Source organism: Solea senegalensis, linkage group LG13 (assembly GCF_019176455.1).
Source record: "Solea senegalensis isolate Sse05_10M linkage group LG13, IFAPA_SoseM_1, whole genome shotgun sequence".
NCBI lineage: Eukaryota > Metazoa > Chordata > Actinopteri > Pleuronectiformes > Soleidae > Solea > Solea senegalensis.
Window position 1 is genome coordinate 11467729 of NC_058033.1, and position 20845 is coordinate 11488573.

The following is a 20845-nucleotide window of genomic DNA, read 5'->3' on the forward strand; positions in this document are numbered from 1 at the left end:
ACAACATGTTTCCACCAACCTGTTCAAACTCAGTCCAACTGAACAAGTTTGTTTTACTGTCAATAAGACTTTTCTTATACTAATCTCGCCATTTTGCTGCATACAGAAATGTCTGATTTCCACACTAAATGATAACTCATTATAACTAGATGATCAGCTGCAGCTTCATGAATAAAGGTTTCAAAATTTCACGCACTGTACCTTTCAAATAGAACTACAAATTTAAAATAGCTCAGCATACATTCAGTAACTTGTGTAAATTGTACAGTAACTTTAGACGTGGGTGCTGTTCTCACAGAAATGCCAGCGTTCTGTACTAAAACAACTTAATCCCATTGATCCCAAATGGCGCTGTCTCGGGCAAGAGGTTTTGAGGACTTGTTTATTTTTAAAGAAACCATCCTGGATCTCTCACCATGAGTTATATCAAAAGGAGGACAAGCATTGTTTTCAAGTGAGACAGGCGTCCTAGATTTACAGCGACTGTAGGCACACTGTCAGGAGTGACAGAAGGACACTGGGGTTGTTTAAAAGACAGTGTTTATCGTGACAGGGCATTTCCTGGGAGGACGTGATCCTCCATAAATTGTCCTCATGTTATCAGTGTTTATCCATCCTCAGTACCATGCCATATGTACAACAATCTCGTTTTATATGAGTTAAAACATCACATTCATTAGATTTAAATGAATTGTCCCCTTTGCAGATTTATGTACATGACACACATCTGACAAATATAACATGACATCCTCTGCCCGTCCAGTTTTTCGGATGCAGGATCATGAGAACTGAGAAAATAAATAAACTCAGGCTCTGTGGAATCTGGGTGGAACACAAATGTGACAATGCTGTGCCAGCAAAGATAACATCTTTCTTGTAACTCATGTGAGTGACAGTGATTCATCATAGCATGAGAATACAAAGAGGCTCACTTGAAAAGTCGTGTACCTGTGTCACTGCACACTCACGGATTCAAATATAGATTTGTGTGACTAGTAAAACTACTATCATAGACATATGAAGCCAATTCATCAGTTCGATCTGCATTGTGCTTAAGTCACAGCAAATAATACACAGCTTAGAAAGAGGCACAATTAATAAGCATTACTCAATAACTGTGCTCTCACTGTTAAGGCCTGACTTGGTTCCCAGCTTAACACGGCTAAGAGGCGATAATGAGCCTCAGGAAAGTGGCATGGTTAATCAGCGAAATCACAAAATTGCATGGAATGGGACACACAGAGAGATGCTGATGTGTGGCCCTGCTAATGACCTCAAATTAGCCACTTAATAACATGAGTGTATGTATTTTTGACAAAGTGCTCAACAGCGAGAATCATTATTTCTGGTCTCTGTTTTTTTTTTTGGTTTTTTTAAACCCCCAGGTCAAACAGCTGGTGGTGAGCGATTGTTGGCCTTTAGCTTATCTACACTATGCACTGCTGAACACCCTGCCCATGTGTGTGTGTGTGGCTGCAGGGTGAGAGCCAAACCCGCACAGAAAATAAGGGGTATCAGAGTTATTTAGTCATTTAATATTACACAATAAACCTGCAGTACTTGGTACGTGGTACGGCGCAGAGACAGGAGGAATACACACTGGCAACAAGAGGAAGAGAAGAGAAAGACACAGAGGGAGTGAGAGAGACTCATTTTCAATATTATTCATGTAAGAGCGCAGCCACTGCTTTAAAATAATTGCAGTTACAACATAACACCTATTTTTGACCTATTTTTTCACTGCAAGATACTGCTGTGCATGCATGTTTCTTGTATAAAATAGTAGTTAAAAATGAGGGCAAATGTAGTTGCTATTAATTAAAAGTTCCACTTGTTTAACCTTATTAGAAAATGAGCGGAATAAAACCACGCAAGAATGATTGGCATCACATGAGTGCAGCATGACTGCTTTGTTGTCATTTTATGTACATATTACTACTTCTTTTTTATTTATTAAATGAAATGAAACTCACATTAAAGCATTAATAAATATTAATGAAATGATAAAAAATGAAAACACACTAAATTTAGCAATAAATTTGAGTAACTCTTCCCAGAATTGTGCTGTCATGTTCTGTCATGTCATACTATCACAAACTCCAGTTGTGCTGTAATGTGATTACTGTCCCTTATCCTGTTGGTTGGTCTCAGCAGCTGTGGGACAGCGATGCATCTATTTGATGTCACACACCCCGCTTGTCTTTTCTCTCTCATCTGTTTTCCTCCCTTCCTCCTCCTGTGTGTTTATGCTGATGGCGTGTCAGAACACTCCAGGCCGTCTCCACAGCTTCCCTTGTTGCTTGTCAAGAGACGCGCAGCATCTCTGCCCTCGCTCCTCTGCTAAAGACACGAAACTCAGTTTGAGAGCATTAAAAATTCAGGTCCGTTTGGGTTGGCCTGCTTCATGAATATTGACTAAAAGCCCCAAGACTGATTCCTGGTTGTCCAATCAGTAGTGGGGCAATTAGGGGAACACATTTTCGTAACCGCTGCTTTTCCCACGTTCAGCTGTAAGAAATTAAGATGGAGAAATTATTCAAGGCCACAAAGTCACCACAATTCTCATCTAATGAGAGAGTGACGAAGAGTCAGTGCTGTGCCTTGAACGTGGTCAGTAACAAATTGCTTGACAACCCCAACATGTTTTTTAAGTAATGTTCTCTGATTAGCTTTATCTCAGCAACCGGACCACAAATAAACTTGTCTTACACACATTTTCCTTTCCCTCCCTACCAAGGGCTGAACAATTAATCATCCATTTGAAATCACAATTTGCAAATGACAGAGGCTGTCATTTAAAATTAAAGCACACATGTAAATAATTGTTAAAAACAAGTCATAGAGGTTTTTTTCACAGTTTTGATAGTATATCCTCCATCTTGTGTCAAACCAGTATCACAGAAAATACTGAACTAAAGCTTGACTTAAAAGGTACATTGTGAATCAAATGTTAGGAAAATCCTACTTTTCCTGTTTAAATAAGGGATCTATAAATATATAGACCTTTCGCTGTGATTCAAATATTCTTTTGCCAGGTTTTTGTAGCGAATGTGGGTGAAGTGTAATGCAAATTGTAATTGGGGCGAGTTGAATGGAGGTGTCCTCTGGCAGTCCTTCACTGAGTCTCTGGCTCACTGGTATCACACAGCTGATCTAGACACGTCTTGTCTCAATAAGTGCACCAGGCAGCTGAAGTGCTTGGCTTAGTCCGGTCAGAATGCGAAGGTTTTAACAGAAGAACACAAGACTAAATATGACTAACGTGACTAACGTGATATAATTTCTTTTTCTCCCTTTGCAGTTTTCATCTGCAGCTTCATGGTAGCAGCTCCCATCTTTGGTTACCTGGGCGACCGCTTCAACAGAAAGGTCATCCTGAGCTGTGGCATTTTCTTCTGGTCCATTGTGACATTGTTGAGCTCCTTCATCAGTAAAGAGGTACGGCCTCACACACACACACACACACACACACACAACACACACGGGTGGCTCCAGTGCTTCTCTGTCAGGTTCCCTCCTCCCTGACGAGCTAATTACTCAGTTATGATGTGGATATGCTTGATCTTAAGGCCGGTGAAATGAAATGACATGCTTGTTAAGTCAGACAGCCTGTTTTAGCTGTTGTAGTAACCTTTTTTTTTTCTCTCTCTCGCTCTCTGTGGCTCACGGGCCAGTAGCCAATCAACTAATGAAGGCCCGTGTCTCAGCGTTGTCTCACTGGCCCTTGACAAGAAGATTTAGATTTGATATCTGTAAAAGCCTCTGTGCGCTGGGCAGTGTCACACACACATCAAACAATAACATAATTGCTGTGGGGGACGGGAGTCTTGCTAACAGTGTCCATCATATAATAGTGAGTAGAGAGGCATGTGTGTGTAAATAGTCTTTTATTTTTGCAGCCTTACAATGAGTACCACTCATTGTGCGCCGCAATGTTTCTGCTACCGGACGTGCTCTGTGTGCATGTCAACAAGGCTGTGGTTTTAAAAGGCTGTGCAACATCCTTTCTGTGATGTGGCCGCCGTAGTTCCCTGAAGAACCTCCATTAGATGTCACCAATTCGTACTCACTGGGCCTTCACAGTCCCTCGACTAGCACGGATATGTAGCATTCCGTGCAGCTACATGTATGCAGCACATGTCTACTGAGCAGTCATGTCTCTTCACCGAGAGTACGACCGCTCACCGCTCTCCAAGCACAGAGCCGAGGAAGCAAAAGTGACAGCTCAGAGATGTTGATGATCCCAGGAGGCCGTCTTTCAACTTAAAGCCTTCTTAGAGTTGCCTGCTCGAGACAAGGAGGGCAGCCATTTGCCAGAGCAGGAAACACATTCAGGCTGCTTATGGCTAAGATGAAAATAAGCATCCTCCCTCCTCGCTGACATGTGACTCAAAGGTTCGGCGACTGCTGACGAGGATGAAGGAGAAGGATCCACCCACATTCCTCAGCACCGCAACTTTTATTCCATGTTCCTGTGCCAATCAAATGAGGCAAGAGATAATGACGCTTATGTAACAGCGCCGCGGCACATGTGATGAAAGATGTGACATGCGATTAAATGTTAATTACCTCTTACAGTCCTACAGTCAGTCCTTTCATGATGCATTAAAAGACACTCGGGGTCATTTGGACGGATTTGCAGCAGATACAGAATGCAGATCTTACGTAAGAGAACGTTTGCCACTGTCATGAAGTGGAACTGCGTATTTTCTCCTGCATGACCACAGCCGATTGTCATCCTTAAATTATTATGTGTAGGTCAGTTGAAATTTGAAAGTCTTCATTGAACTTATGACATCCACCAGCACGAGCGAGGCCTTGAGTGACGAGAGCTCGGGTCATCTCTGAGGTCACCGTCTTAAGCTCTGCCTCTGCTGCCCACAGCGCCTTCATAAATCTCTTCTCACTGCTGACAAACCCTATAAAGTGTTACCTTATCACACTCCCACACAGCACAGACTCGCATTATTACAACACAGTGTGTGCTTGTGTGTGTGCAAGGTGGAAGGGGAAGGAATATACCACCAAACCAACAAGGAAGACGATTCCTACGACGGGCTACAGCTCACGTCACTATCAAAATATGACATTTTGCATAAGCGCTACATGCATTTTCATAATGCACGGGACAAAATTGTAGCCAGTGCTTGTAAATCACTTCAGTCCGCTGTGTGGGGGGGAAACCTGATGTCTTTGCAGCTTTTAGAACAGGCCCCCAATGAGTTGTGGTTGCCATGGAAACAGTTTACAATCCAGCTGCCTACAGCAATGCCTCCTCCAGTGTGATGCTTCGATAAAAAGCGTTTACGTTTATGCAACAGAAGATAAAACACAATCATCTGTTGTATTAATGAAGTGAAATTAGCCTCTTTTGGTTGATCTTGAAAACCTCCAGTAACTTTGCGGATCACGTGTACTGACTTAACATTTAAAGGCTCAGTGCCTTGGCTTTTGTATTGAACTAGTGAAAGTCATTCATTATTTTAAGAGTGGAACAACCACATACTTATTTTGTTATGTGTCACATTTTAATCAATCCATTGTTGTCTCGTTAGGTAATAGATGTTATCACTGAGTGTTGGGAGATGAAATCTAATAAGTGGAACCTTTAGAGCTGAAACTGAATTAATTACTCGATTATTAATCGATTACTAAATTAATCGACAACAATTTTTGAATTTAAATGGTCCAAAGCTTTTGTCATGATTAAACGAAGATTTCCGATTTTTTAAGCTTCTTAAATGTGAGTATTTTCTTTATTTCTTTGCTCTGGATAACAAAGAAATCATTAAGATTTAATCATTTTGGTTTGTGGACATAACAAGACATTTGATAACATCATCATTTCCAGATTTATCGAACACCGATCAACATTTTTAAAGGTTTTGTGATATTTTATGGACCAAAGGATTAATCGATGAATCAAGAAAATAATCGACAGATTAATCGATTATGAAAATAATCGTTAGTTGCAGCTCTAGTAACCTTAAATGTGTGTTGCACATTGGCACAACTTAGGCTGTGTTTTTCAAAGATCAAACTGAATATCTGTGTCCAGACCATAATCAACCAGCTTGGATTGATTTGCTAGTGATGCATGTGTACTCACTTTGGAGCAGAGATTACTGTCTGTGTCTGTGATCAAGAGACAATGTGAGCAGCAACCGGGACTTTCAAGTTGAGACACATCTGTAGAAATTGAATTTTAATCGCATTTCAAAACTATCTTCAAAGTCCTTCAAAGCAGATTTATTTATTCTTTTTTTTTCGTGCTGTCTAGACTTTCCAATCTGTATAAAATATGGATCTGCAAAAAAATGTTATGGCAGTCTGAACAAGATTGCTTAATATTGCAAGAATTCAACGTCAAGCTTAGTTTCATTTGTTGATCCCTCTACTTCTTTCTTCCTTCCTCTTCTCTGCAGTACTACTGGCTGTTTGTGCTCTCCAGGGGACTGGTGGGCATCGGCGAGTCCAGCTACTCATCCATCTCTCCCACCATCATCGGAGACCTGTTCACGAATAACAGCCGCACCATGATGCTGTCTGTCTTCTACCTGGCCATCCCTCTAGGAAGGTGAGAGCCAGACAGGTCCTGTCCAATTGAAGCAGACAGTGGTAAACAACAAGGACGGGGGGATGTTTGCATGGATGTATTGTACACGAACATGTCCAACTACTGCTCTTCAAACGCTAAATCCAGACATGCAAAGGAATGAGCGGCATTAGTAAAGATAATTGAAATAATCCTCACGTCGGGAAGGTCATGCTTTCTACTCTCTGGCTCTTTATTCAGCGTCAGCCACACAAAGAGCTCAGTCCCACTGCAGAAAGAATAGTGGAAAAATCACAATTGGCTGTGTCGACCTTAAAAGGAGGGTGGGAGCCTTTTCGGAGATGTGGGAATAGGAGGCATTATTCAGACTAAATCTCCAGCCTTTTCAGTTCATTCAATCCGAAAAAGGGCCACAGGGAGTAAACAAACAAAGCCAAGTAATAAAAGATGAATGTACCCGTGGATGCAGTGCTGGAGCCACTTGAGGTTTATTGTTATATACAGTGCCTAATAGCATGAACCTGAGCCAGTTACTGCATGCAAAATCACACAAAAGGAGAAGCAAAGGCAAAGTGAAATGTGCTGCAACACCATAGTGTTATGTTGAATGTATGTAATTATTTACATGTCTCCTAAATGAGCCATTGCAGCGCTTCTTACAATGGTGAATGGTTATGTAACTAGTGTACTAAGCCGTGTGTTTATTTGGACACAAATAAGCAAAGGAAAAGGCAAAGCACCCTCCGAGTGCTTGTGTTTTGACCTGCCAAAATGTTTAGGTCAGAGTAAACTGCCCGGCAACACAGACAATAGAAGGTGAAAGAGTGGGTCTCAGTAAAAGTGCAGTCAAACATCCTATCCATCCTCCCAGTAGTTTTCTAAACTGAGGTTGTTATGACCATCTCCAGGAAATGACCTCAGGAATTAGAGCAGATTCACAGGAAATGGATTCCCCTGCTCTTGTATTTTTCCTCCATAATTCTGAACCACGGTCCACCGAGAGGGTGCTGGGTGATGCCAGTGTTTGATGTGAGCATATTTTGTTACACTTAAGTTTTATTGTTGGTGTTGAACTTTCCAAACACTCTCTGGGTGGACGCTGATAAGATTAGCCGTTAGTCACTCACTGGAAATATCATATGCTGTCTGAGCCTGTTTCTACTGCCATGTTATTTTTGGAGAACTAATCATGGAGGCACAAACGTACACCGCTTCCCTCTTAACGCTGTGTGTAAATCCAGTTTAACATGTTTTGGGCCCCTAAGTAGCCAATGCTGACAAGAACTCAATCTCAAGTCCCGTTTGATCGTGACATTTGGGGCAGGAAAGCAGCTATTCTCGAAATCTGCAGAGCTTTTCCTTTTTGAGCTTCACGTAGCTATTTAGGTTGGTGTCTAGTCTTTGGCTGCCTGAAACTTTGCTCCCTCTTAGTCAAATGCATGTTACACAGTTTCATGGGTCACAATTTGTGGTGCACATGCGATATTTTACTGTTCCAAAACATCATTTTGGAGAGGAGCGTTTTCAAAGCATGTAACAACCTCCTGGAAACGCAGAGCAGTGACAACATCTTTCATTTGCCGAAGGAAACTATCCTGAGCCTGACTGATGGGATAATTAGCCTCCCTTTTAACCCCAAACCCAGCATTCATGCCATATTGGTCCAACTGATGATAGACAAGGACTACAATTTAGACATCTACCATATCTGATGTCTTACAGTTAGTTTGATCTGAGCCACAGTCCAAGTCTGGTCCTGATAAGATCTGGTTACTGGTATCTCATATAATGGCCCTACAAAAAAGGGCCATTCACAAGAAAGTGCTTGTGCTGATCATTGACAGATATCACTGAAGAACCAGCTCTTTATTGACTCATGCACAACTGTCTTGAACATAACATCCACATACACAGCTTTCAGTGTATGTATGCCACTCATACCTTCTATCTAGTTTACTATTTAAATCCTTTTCATCCTTTGAATACCGATGTTATCTCGGATCTTCTCCCTTCAAGTGTTTCACTGCCGTTTCTCTTTGTGGCACAAGAAAACAGCCTGTAACTCAGCTAAAATGCTGTGAAATTCAATTACACTGTGACAACACACACACACACACACAGCCTTGGAGGCGGACGACCATGTTAGTACTGCACTTGGTTGCCTTCCCAGGCTGTAACTTTGCACCTGCATTTTCTGACTACATGGACACATCATATCCACAAATAGCCAAAATTTGCTCCCGGTGCTGTGATCAGTGACACTGGCATAAGCTCTGCTATGTGTCAAGTATCCAAACACTCAATGCAGCTTTAATCAGACTACAAACAGGATATGTAGAGCGTAGGTAGACTCGGTTTACCCAGGACAATGACTCGTATACTGTCTATATAGTGTTGTTCAATCATATACAGTATGTTTTGTGTTGCTAATATGCAGGCTTTGTGTCTCTGCAGTGGGTTGGGTTACATCCTGGGATCCAGTGCCAAGGTAGCTGCAGGAGACTGGCATTGGTCACTGAGGGTAAGTACAAATCAAATCCACATCATTCTCCACCACCACATACACTACATTATACACACACATATATATATATACACTGTATATACACAAACATGCTGACAGAGACAGACAGAGTCCCCCCTGCTGAGAGTGGGTCTGGGGTCAGTGGTGGAAGAAGCACCAGGGGACATGTATTGCTGCACAGGCCCTGACATTGCAAGGAGGTGACAGAGATAAAGGTTAAAAAATCCTTACACAACAGTGTCCACATCACCGTCCACTCAGCTGCCAGTGTTGTGCAGAACTATTTCCTGAAAATCTGTCTAAAGACTGATTCTTAAAAATCTCTCAGCATCTTCTGAGATTTCAATTTTAATTTAAAACAAGGGTGTCCAGGGTGCAATTCAACATAAAAACATTAAGTGGCGGCTGTATTATCTGTATTATCTGCTGTATTATCCTTTCTCAGTTGCTGTAAACACATTTATCTTTTATCATCAGTCATGCGTAGTAAAACATCAGTGTCTGCTTCACTGAAATAACAATGTGTCAGTGATTTTTTTCACTGTAGGAAGTAAATGAAACTGAACTGAACAGAATTTCTTTGTTCTTCGTCACTCCTGGGGAAAAGTTACGACAGGGAAATGCAGGCCCTTTCTTAGTATACTGTACTAAATGCAAATTCTAGGTACTTTTACAGTAGGAGTTGATGTTACATCAGATTATACAGAAGCAGTCACACAACAGTAAGTACCAGCTCAATGTAACAGCAGAAGTTGGAACAATGGACAGGAACATTTTGACATTTGTGCCCATGTTTGCACTTCTCAATTTATTTATAGAAAACTAAAGTCAGTGGGTTCAAATTAATTTGGGATCATTACCTGGAACCGTCTGGTAATCCAGTATTGTATTGTTGCAATATTGACCTCTGGCCTCAACTCCAAAGAAAAAAATAATAAATGTACTGAGATGTTCTTCTACCCCCAGAGATAAATACTGTGATGATGGACTGTTACTGCTGTAGTTGCAGTCATAGATGCAGGCGTTAAATCAGGGCCATAAATCACTGTTGTCATGGGACTTTACTGGGATTCTACTGAGAGGCTGAGAGTAAACACTTTGAGGTCAACAGCTCTAGAAGACATACCACTCATAATGGAGAGGACCAATGAATACTCTAACAGGACTACTATAGGAACCTCTGACCTAAGGGTCAGCTTTTACAATTATTACAACTTATTATGACCCGACTCTTCTTATGAACCGAGTGACATTTAAAGGAAGGCGTTAAACATTCTTTTAGCATGTGGTGGTGGAAGAGATTCCTGGGCATGGCAGCTCACTGGAAGCAGGAAATCCATTTTGTCTTGATTCTTTGGAACAGAATTTGAAAAAAAACAACCAAAGAGCAGGGCAGCTTGTTCCACAGCAGCCACAATGACATTCCAATAAAACAATTCAAACACCAATTAATCACCGGTGTGGCATGCAGAGGAAAACAAATACAGAAACATGAAACAGGTTCTTGTGCAGCAGTTTCCTGCTTTAAGGATAAAAAACCTCACAGCGCTTCCGTTTGTTTTTGCACTATGAATTCCTGCTACCTTCCTGAAAATGTGGCCGATAAGGGGGAGATACATAGAAAGGCAGAGCAGGAGAAGGCAGCAACTCATTTGTTTGATTGCCAGTCACCCATGAAGGAAGTATCTAATGGTCCTCATGGGAGCCAAAGTCAAAGGTCAGAGGCTCGTAGTGTCTCGCTGAATAACAACGCACGGACTTGGGTGCAGACGTCGCACGTAATGTTTTATTTTCCTCTTCAAAGAACTGCCTTTACACTGTCTCCATTTGAAAGCACATTACTCGCTTGATTAAGATGCTCGACATGTGGAGAAGAAGATTGGAGAGAAGACACAATACAAGGAAGGAAATGATCAGTGTCGGTGCAGCCCTCACACCAGTGAGGCTATAACCACGGTGCTGAGCTGCATTATCAGCTGCGTTATGAGCCACATCGAACAATTACTCCCCGAGCGAAAAAAAACCCTCACACGCATATACACCCACACACAACCGAGTTTCACATTAACACAGTGCTTGTACATATACATGGGATTCCATTGGCCACACATGAATAATATGATTTCTCCCCAGACAGATGAAATTGTTTTGTTTTTTTTAGTGAGCACTTTGCATTGCTCACACAAATGCTCTCCCACACATCCCACCCTGCCTTTTGTCTTTGTCTCCCCCACAGAGACACACACACACACATGAACATGCACTAACATGCATCCACATAACCCACAAACGAAAAGATGATAGCAGATGGGCACTTGTGAGGTTTTCACCTTGGTGCGGTGGAGCTCCCAAAGCAGCTCTCAAAGCCAAACAGCTCTTTTTGAGTGTTATACACATAGACAAGCCCACACACACACACACACACACACACACACACAGTGCCAACAGCGCGAGTAGGGGGGAATGTTCTTAGCTCCACAGGGCTTGTATAGTATGTCAGGCGTGGTTGTCCATTCAGATTATAAACACACTGTTCTTTGTCCAGTGGTTCACATCTGTTCCCTCAGAACCACTCCCAGGTCTGACCCAGTGTTGATGTCCAGCCTTATACATCCTTCTTGTCCCCGTAGGTATCCCCACTATTAGGGATCACGGCAGGAACTTTGATCCTGCTCTTCGTGCCTGAGCCGAAGCGAGGCAGTGCTGATCAGATGGGAGGACGCATCAAGCACCGCACCTCCTGGCTCTGTGACATGAAGGCACTTGCCAAGAAGTAAGGCTTCAGGGGAAACACTGGGTTTTGGGAGAGGGACCTATTGGGGATCTTAGCTGATGGGGGATCATTATATTCTCTAAAATCATCGAGGAGCAACCAGTTCACTAGCAGATCTCATAGAGCCGGGCCACAGTTTGATGCTGTTTGGTCATTTCATAACCACAAGCTGTAAGAAAATTGTAATGTTTCATCGTCTAAATACATAGATCATAGAAATTCAACCAGAGCCTCTAAATACCAACATACACAGCTATAGTAGTTATTAGAGGACTGGAATGTCATCAAGTACATATTGGACAATCATTCACTGTTGACCCACTTTATTATAAGACCTGTGTGCTGTGTTCCTTTAAAAAAAATGTTATTAACTCTATATAAAGCCATGCAGGTTTATTGCGACTTTTTAAGGAGACAAACTACATACAGTATTCAGTCTCTTCGTAGTGGCACTTTCTCCTATGAAAAGTGTTAGTGTGTTATTTTGCTCACATGTTATTTTAGCTGCTTTAATCCTCTTTTTAATTAGCTTGTCTTTGAATGCAATGTTACGTGGGGAATAATAGTTTTTTTTACTTGTCTCTTCTAAGCCAGTGTAATCACGTATTTGAATTTTGGGTGTGACTCTGTGTGTGTGTTTCTTTTGTGTCTATAGTCGGAGCTATGTGTTCTCCTCCTTGGCATCATCAGCGGTGTCCTTTGCCACAGGTGCGTTTGGCATGTGGATCCCTGTATACCTGGCTCGAGCCCAGGTGGTGCAGAAGACGGCCGAGCCGTGCACAAAAGAGATCTGCAGTAGCACGGACAGGTGAGAGGTCGACGACTGAGCACAGACTTTGAAGTCTCGGCTGCCTCTGTTTGACTTGTGAAATCTGAAAGCATACTTTGCAAAGCGCATGTAAAAGGGTGGATGACCTGGGTTTCGGTGGCTCTATGGCATTAGAAATATACTCTGTGTTGCACCATCTTTGTTGCATTTATGAAATGAAATAACAGGTTTGTCCTCTCTGCTCTGCCCTGCCATCCAGTCTCATCTTTGGGGCGATCACCTGTGTGACCGGGCTGTTAGGTGTGGTGATCGGGGCGGCTACCACGCGCCTGTGTCGCCAGAAGACTGAACGAGCCGACCCGCTGGTGTGTGCGGTCAGCATGCTGGGCTCAGCCATTTTCATCTGCCTCATCTTTGTGGTGGCTAAGAAGAGCATCGAAGGAGCTTACGTAAGGCTCTTTTTTCCTGTTGTGCATATAATTGTGTGTGGGAGAAGTTTCTTCACCTACCACTTAGCTTCCATCATACACATTCACATGTAGGCAAAAGGGGTTCACTGGAAACTAATGTCACTTAGGCACCAAAGACTTGTTTGCGGTGTCTTGTACATACCAAAAACTGGTCCACCAGTAATCCCTGATGCTGAAGACATCTAATGTCTCTCATTTGTGCATAATGCCACTATTGCAATATTGCTATAACAGCTGGCGACGACATGTGTTAGATATGGGATTGGGCCTTAATCCAATTTTATTTTCTTCTTTGAGGAATTAACAGGCCTCTGTAGGAAAATGTCCACCCGACAAAGAGTGATATTAGCACATAATTATGGGTAAGCCTCAGGGACTGAGAATTAAAACAGAAAGTCTGTTAACAAGAGAAAGCTTCGTAAATTCTCCCCAGGGTGGTGTTAATTTTGGAATCGCAGTGCCACTTGCTTTCACACCTGGAGGTGTAATGACTAGTTTAATTGCAGGTTAGACTTGTGAGGTGGCCTCACAAGTTGCTGCAGGTAGCTAAGGCTCTGAACCAAATCTGGCCAAAAGTCAGGAGTGTACATAGAAACCCGAGTGTCCCGTTGCCCTGTGAAACCGGAAAGGGTGCAACATTACAGTCACTGCCCTGAAACAATGCACTCGGAGCTGTTGGACTGACCAAGCACACTCTCTCTCTTATCAGAGACAAAGCATAGGAACTGACGCTCAACAAGTTGGGCGATGATGGAAAGCTGCAAAAGATGGGATAATATTTTCCATGCGTGCAAGAGAACATAACACACCGGCTTCCATATCCTAAAAAATGTGACCTTGGCTGACACTGGCGAGTCTGATCAGTGCAGGATTTCTGCTACAGTGTGCTGTATGTGAGGCGTTCCTATGAATGTCAGTTTAATACAGTTAAGTAATTCAACAAAGTCACTTCTAAGTCATTACTGGCATAAATAATGATTTTGACTTAACAAATTAAAATTTACACAAGCTTCCGGTGGGTCAAAGGTTCACATTAATCAAGTGTTTAACAGCGGTATGACTCAGCCAATTAGCTGCGAGGTGTGGAAGTAATCATTATAATTACATCATGAGCATATCTGTCCAGTCCAATTTATTAAGATACCGTGTGATAGAGACATGCATCACCTTTTTGCTGATGTAGTCAAGCGACACTGGAGGTAGCAATACAAATGGTTGCTGTTAAAGGTTTTATATCAGACTCAGATTTTTCTCTCAGATTGGAAAGTACCAGTGCACAGTACCACTTGTACACTCAGGTTTCATGGCAAAGAGCTGACAGTGGTGTTATACTATAAGGCGCGATGTGGTTGTTTCCGCCCGTGCTGCTCGGAGCGAGCCCAATTGACCCTCTTGCAGCTGTTGTCTCGTCAACATGCAATCAAGTCAGGCGAGGCCCGGGCTTCTCTCGCTTCTCAGAGGCAACGTGTCGGTCACGGTGTCTGGTTCACAACTCTCCGAACATCCTCACTGTCACGCTCTTTCTATAATCCTCTGTACTGTACTATACTGTAGATCTGGCACACTGGCACAAGTGTTATTCCCCGAGCAGGAAACACACACTCACACACACACACACATGTCATGTGGCCATGTTAAACCGTGCCAGAAGAAACTGGTCAATGCAGATACATGACATTCCACTGCAACAAAATCCCTCTGGGACTGTTTTTGAGAAAGTGGCCAAATAGCATCCAGCGTACATATAGTAGCCTACATGCACATAAAGTATGTCAACAGCACAATCTCATTTAAAGTGAGAATTATCTGCCCCGCCCCAAGCAGAAGTGGGACATAAATTCAGATCTCACAGCTGGATCTAAATGCAGAGAGTGTTAAGATATTTCCACACTGAAGATACAGCTTTGACAAGAATAAACAACACAATCCGTGTCATCCTGTGGTGTTTTTCAGCTCTTTCAGCTCCAGCGAAATACTCGGCTCGATGTGACCAAAATGAAGGCCTGCTCATCCACATATAATTGGGCCACAGCATAATAACATGTTTGTAAACCACCACAGCCAAAGCACTTTTATTCAGCAGTGGATTCCCACACACAGGAGAAATATCTGCAACCTCCTCTTTTGGCTCTGTGTCTGGTTTGTCGTCTTTTGTGCACACGGAATCAGCTTTTCTTAAATCAGCACCATTAAATGTGCATTTTCTTCTGCTTTGTGTAGGTTTGCATCTTTATAGGAGAGACGCTGCTTTTCCTCAACTGGGCAATAACGGCAGATATTTTAATGGTAAGTACAGAGATAGGATACTATTTGCTTGATCAAGGGAAATCCCTGCAACAGGCTGATGTATAAGACTGAATAACTGATCTAGTTCAAGGTAGTTTTGACTTGTGACCTGTGTGATTGGACTCTTTAGGTTAGACTCTTTACAGTTTGGGTGAATCTGATAATTACTGTCTTTATAGATTAATTTAACTACCTTAAGCTACCTAACAGGAGCTAAAGTGAGCCAAGAGAGGTCAGGTGCACTTTACCAATTACCTCCTTAATTTTTAAATTGGTTTGGAAACGTTGGTGAATATGTCAAAATCAAGATATTCTGATTTATTCTGTCTGGGTTGTCTCGACCCAGAGACGTGGCCTCTGTGCTACATAGTTGATGAGTGTAGAAGTTGTTTAAACATGAGTCATTCTACCTTTCTGTCTTCATCGCCTCACAGACATTGTCATGTATTTATCACCCACCCTCTGTTTCTTTCTGTCCCCCGCGCAGTTTGTTGTTATTCCCACACGGAGAGCGACAGCCGTCGCCTTTCAGAGTTTCACCTCACATCTCCTGGGTGACGCAGGGAGCCCGTACCTGATAGGCCTGGTAAGACTCTCCCAGAGGCAGCTACAGTATGTGTCGTGATCAGGGTGTGTAGGGGATTTACCCCAGGTCAGATATCCCAGCTGGAATGCACTGCTGCGGCATATCTTCTGTATGAGTATGTCGTTAATATACAAACACACGCATGCAGATACCAGTGCAGCTCTGGCTTTATATGTATAAGTGGGCCAGTGCAAAGTGAGACACAAGAGGAGATTTTAGCACATGTCTCAGGAGAGTTGTGATTTCACCACTTTTCAGGCTGTCAGTGGCATTTTCCAGTAAATCCCATGGTTCTCAGGATGAATTGGTGTTACTGATTGGATTGGAGAGTAGACAGTGTGTCTAGGTAGGACTCTCAAGGTCACAGCCAAACCCCCCTGCCCTTCCCTTCCCTTTCAAACTGCCTGCATATGCCCATCAAGTAGTATCCAGGACGTCAGAATGCAAATGCTGCTCTCTGCTCAGTGGAGCGTGAAACAGGATTCACCTCTGTCAAGCTGCATTCTTATCGTTCCAAAGAGTGAACGTCTGTGCAGTTAAATAGTAACTGCACGGAGGTAAACATTGTGTGTGGCATTTTTGAGCACAAAGAAAGACAGGGGGGAAAGTGTGTCACACAACACACAAACATACACTGGCGGGAGCAACAATACAGCGATAGATCATAGCGCAATCTATCCTAATGTGACTATTTCTGTCGGCATTTATGATTTGGTTTTTGTAAGGTGTTTACATGGTGTGTTATTGTCATGCCGCTGACTCACAGCCGAGGTCATGTTAACAAAGGCGGTGGAAGTCTTTTATTAGTGAATCAAACCGATGTGTGTTGAGCTACATTCCCCTCATTGAATGGAAAAGTTAAACTGTTGTTGTCTCCTTGAACTTTCAAGTTCTTCAAACAACTGAACAAAAATAATGTATGGTCTGGAAATCAGACGCAAAGGCTGAAACAAAACTTCAGTATAGAGCGGTATGTATTTTTGGTGTTTCCATTAGGAATAATACCAAAATAACTGGCCCCAACCGTTCCATTGTTTGGTAGCCTTCCCTTGGGGTACCACAGCAAAATGATGCAGCACGGCGACAACAGACAGCTGATTGGGCAACAAAAAAACTTCACTCCCTTGCAATTGGTGTAAATATACAATGATATTAGTCTATTCTCATACAAAGCTTAACAGCCACAAACAGAGCAGGAAAAAAAGAGCGGCTGGATGTTCTCCACTGTTGTCTTTTGTGTTGTTGTCTATTGTGTTGCGTTGGATGTTGCCGTTTGTTGTCATTAGAGATGCAGCACCTTGAAAAGCTGTCTGACTGCGTCACTGCAATTCTGCTTCAGCAAATATTTAGATTAGTGATTAAAAATTTGTCTACAAAAAAATTACAATTTTAATAATAGATTATTTAGTTTATAAGTTGTAAAGCAGGTATGCCACACATTTACACAGTTTACTTCCTCTCATTGTAAATTGGCACTTTATAATCTTATGGCCATTTTTATAATTTCCTGACGTGTTATATAAAGTGAATCAAAAATTAAACTAATCCAACAAAACTAATCAGATTAATCTCCCAATTAAAACAACCGTATAAAGAGTAGTTTCAACCTGACAACATTCATTGAAGGTGGAGTATAATTTGAACTGCTTTGGTCATACTTAACATAACAAATATCTGCATTCCAAATGTCAGATCAATGCAGTCTTCAAGCAAACACACAAAGACACTGTCCACCAGGATTAGCCAGACTTTGCACCACAGCCTCTGTGGTCTTCTCCATCCAGCCTCGAGGGTCACGACTCTCCTCTGAGTAACACAGTTGAAATTGTCGGGGGGTGTTTCTCACTCCTCCACAAAACCTTGACCAAGGAAGCACAGAACGCTCCAAGTGCGTCACCACTCGCTGCCTCAGTTCCTGAGCTGAGGTTTAGCGTGCGAGTGTGATGGGCCTGTCGTGACGCACGGCATGCATGTGCCGATATGGCACAAACTCCTTTGAATGAGTGAAGTGCTGCATCTCACGGAAAACAGAGTGGTCCTTATTGCTAAGCAACCACAGGAGACAGTGAGCTTTTGGTTTCCTATTTGGTTTGTGCACCAAACAGACCAGCAGATGATGTGATCAGTGCTGCAAACCAATGTGGTGTTTCCGGCGCACCATAGTTGCTTTTTGTGGGGAGACGTGGTGCCATCGTGCCACACATTAACCACTTCCATGGGTTGAGAGAAAGTGCTCAAGTGCATGTGAAATTCTCCGCTCTGAGCTTGAGCCGCAATCCGACTCTATCAGCACGTAACACCGAGGCAATTCCCCGACAAGCCCATAATGGACTCCTCCTATACATCATGGGCAGGACATGGCCACAGGCAGAGTGGGTGGCGGGGGAGCGCCTGGAACAATCTCCCAAGAAATTCCACCTGGATAATTAGATTTAGCAGCAGTTCACGATGTATTTTTAGCTAAACTGTTCTATGCAACTTGCAGGTAATTTTCTGTACCTGATGAAACAGCTTCAGCGCTGGCCACACACGCAGCTGCTGGACATTCTCCAGACTGTCACACACAGAAAGAAAAATCATCAGAAATGGAAAAAATTGACAGTGGAAGAACACTGTTCCACGATTACATAGATAAACAAAAATTTTTAGCGCATTTTCCCTCCTCTCTAATGACTCCAATGACTTCATCTAATACGAATTGTCCGTGTGTCCACTGATATTGATAGGTTGTAGAATGTTCTGAAGGATTTAACAGCTAAAACGATTAATCAGTCGACCTCCACGTGCACACACACACACAACATCCTCTTATCAGCAGTTCTCCAGTTCTTCCCCTAAATAACCTCATTCCCCGTGACACTAACATTCAATCAATGCGCTATGAACTACGGCCGCTCAGGCTCTCGCTCTCACACAGGCGAGAATCTCCATCTCGTTCCTGCCGTGCATACCTCCACACAATCTGTTCTAGGCAGCCTCTCCTCTCCATCCATGTTTGAGAGCTGCCCCATGAGTGGGAGGCAGAAATGATCACATCACACCCACGATTCTCCAGCTGGTGTTTTCCTCAGCGCCACACATGACAGACTGAACACCAGAGCTACAGAAGCCCTCAACAGCAACATGAGCTATTAGCTGCAAAGTCCTGCCACACATTAAAAAAAAAAAAAAAGTCCATCATCTCACTGTGTGTCCCTTTTTCTGTAACTACGCTGAAACACAGTCTGGTACAAAGATTTGGTATGACAACAGGACAACGTGGAAGAAACTGAACGGTTTGATTGTGTGTCCAAATAATTTAACACTTTTCGAAAAATGTTGAGGTACATTGATACAAAACAGGTGTTCTTAATGTGAGTATGTGTCCAACATGTCATGCTGTGTGCCAGTGTTTATTTACAGAACATTTGGTGGATGAATCATTTTACTCAAGTTTCTCTTCTCCTGTCTGGTGTGTGCGTGTGTGTGTGTGATTTTTGGTGGCGTGTCATGGTGCAGATCTCCGACGGCCTCCAGCAGAGATATGCAACGTCAGCACTGTGGCAGTTCCTCAGTTTGGGTTATGCCCTCATGCTCTGCCCCTTTATCATCGTCCTGGGGGGCATGTTTTTCCTGGCCACTGCCCTGTTTTTCCTGGACGACAGAGAGAAGGCCGAGAAACAGTAAGTGACTCACGCATTGTTTTTCGACAACGACGCGTTATTTAAGTTATTATTTTGTCATTCATTCTTTAAATATTTAACCTTCGCTTGACTTATGTTACTTCCACTAACATTCTGAGTAAGAGCTCAGAAAATCCAAACCGCCTCACATGCTGCAGAAGCAGCAACAATATTGATTATATTCTGAGTGCCGTGCAGACTCAAAGAGGTTAGAGACTGGATCTGGACACTGCTGGTGCTCTTTTTAGCCCGATGCAGGGATGTGACATGTGTCAGACTCAAGCCGCCCAGTGATGCCAACAACGGTGCCAGCCCTGCAAGATTCAGAAAGGCCCTCCAGCCAATAAAAATGTCCCAGTCAGCTAAAAGTGCTCCAGAGCTGACACAAGCTGTTCTTGCCATTCATTTGTTTAAGTGTGCTTGGACTTTAACTAGCTGCCGCCTCCTCACTCATTTGTGCATTTTTTTCACCTAGACGTGAATGCAAATGGCCTGGCAGCTGACGAGTCATGACCTTAAAAGGCTAAAACAAACTCACGCATCCTCTTTCGGACGCGAGACATGACTCCTTGTTTCTTCCAGACTATTTTTTCCGACTATTTTATCACGTTGACTCGCTCCCCTGGTGCCAGCGCTCTCAGAAATGACTTCCTTCCTGTTGAAGATGAGGGACATTTTTAGACAGGATGGCAGTCTGATGTCTGACGTCTGTCTACAGTCGCTTTTTCTTCACTGGTTGTTCCCACGATTAAATCCCTCCCTTGAAGAGAGACGGGGGAGATTTCTGTATAAATTAACCAAAGGTTAAGAGCTAATGTGTAATCACGGAAACGATGACATTTTGTTTTTCTGTTGAAAACTTGAGGAGGAGGGTACTTATTATTATTATTATTTTTATGTGAGGTTCAGTGTAATATTAAAAGGGTTCTTTGCAAATGCACATATCCACGTCTGCTATTTAGATGCATTCATGTGATTTATGTTGGACACCTTCAAAGGAAAAAATTAGAGAAGTGCACCAACTAAAAGAAAAGTCACACTCCGGCCTTAGTGCCAGTAATAGATACTGGTTTGTGGTTAAATATGTGGTTCAAACTACTTGTCCACATCATTGCACATGTGTGGGCAGATGGCACAAGTTCACTCCAACTATATCTAACCACAGACCCCCCGACTTTCACACCACACGCTGTAGGGCAAAGCTAATGGAGCGGCAGAT

At 42.8% G+C, this 20845-nt stretch overlaps 1 protein-coding gene across 2 annotated transcripts in view; it reads left to right on the forward strand.

Moving 5' to 3' along the window:
- Positions 1-20845, forward strand: part of spns2 (spinster homolog 2 (Drosophila)) — a 59576-nt gene that overhangs the window by 30130 nt on the left and 8601 nt on the right. For both annotated transcript variants that reach the window (XM_044042151.1, XM_044042150.1), the window contains exons 3-11: positions 3302-3438; positions 6426-6577; positions 9011-9077; positions 11711-11853; positions 12509-12661; positions 12882-13071; positions 15313-15378; positions 15866-15964; positions 19463-19626. In XM_044042151.1, coding sequence (XP_043898086.1) covers positions 3302-3438; positions 6426-6577; positions 9011-9077; positions 11711-11853; positions 12509-12661; positions 12882-13071; positions 15313-15378; positions 15866-15964; positions 19463-19626 — 1171 coding nt within the window. The remainder of the gene's footprint in view (positions 1-3301; positions 3439-6425; positions 6578-9010; positions 9078-11710; positions 11854-12508; positions 12662-12881; positions 13072-15312; positions 15379-15865; positions 15965-19462; positions 19627-20845) is intronic.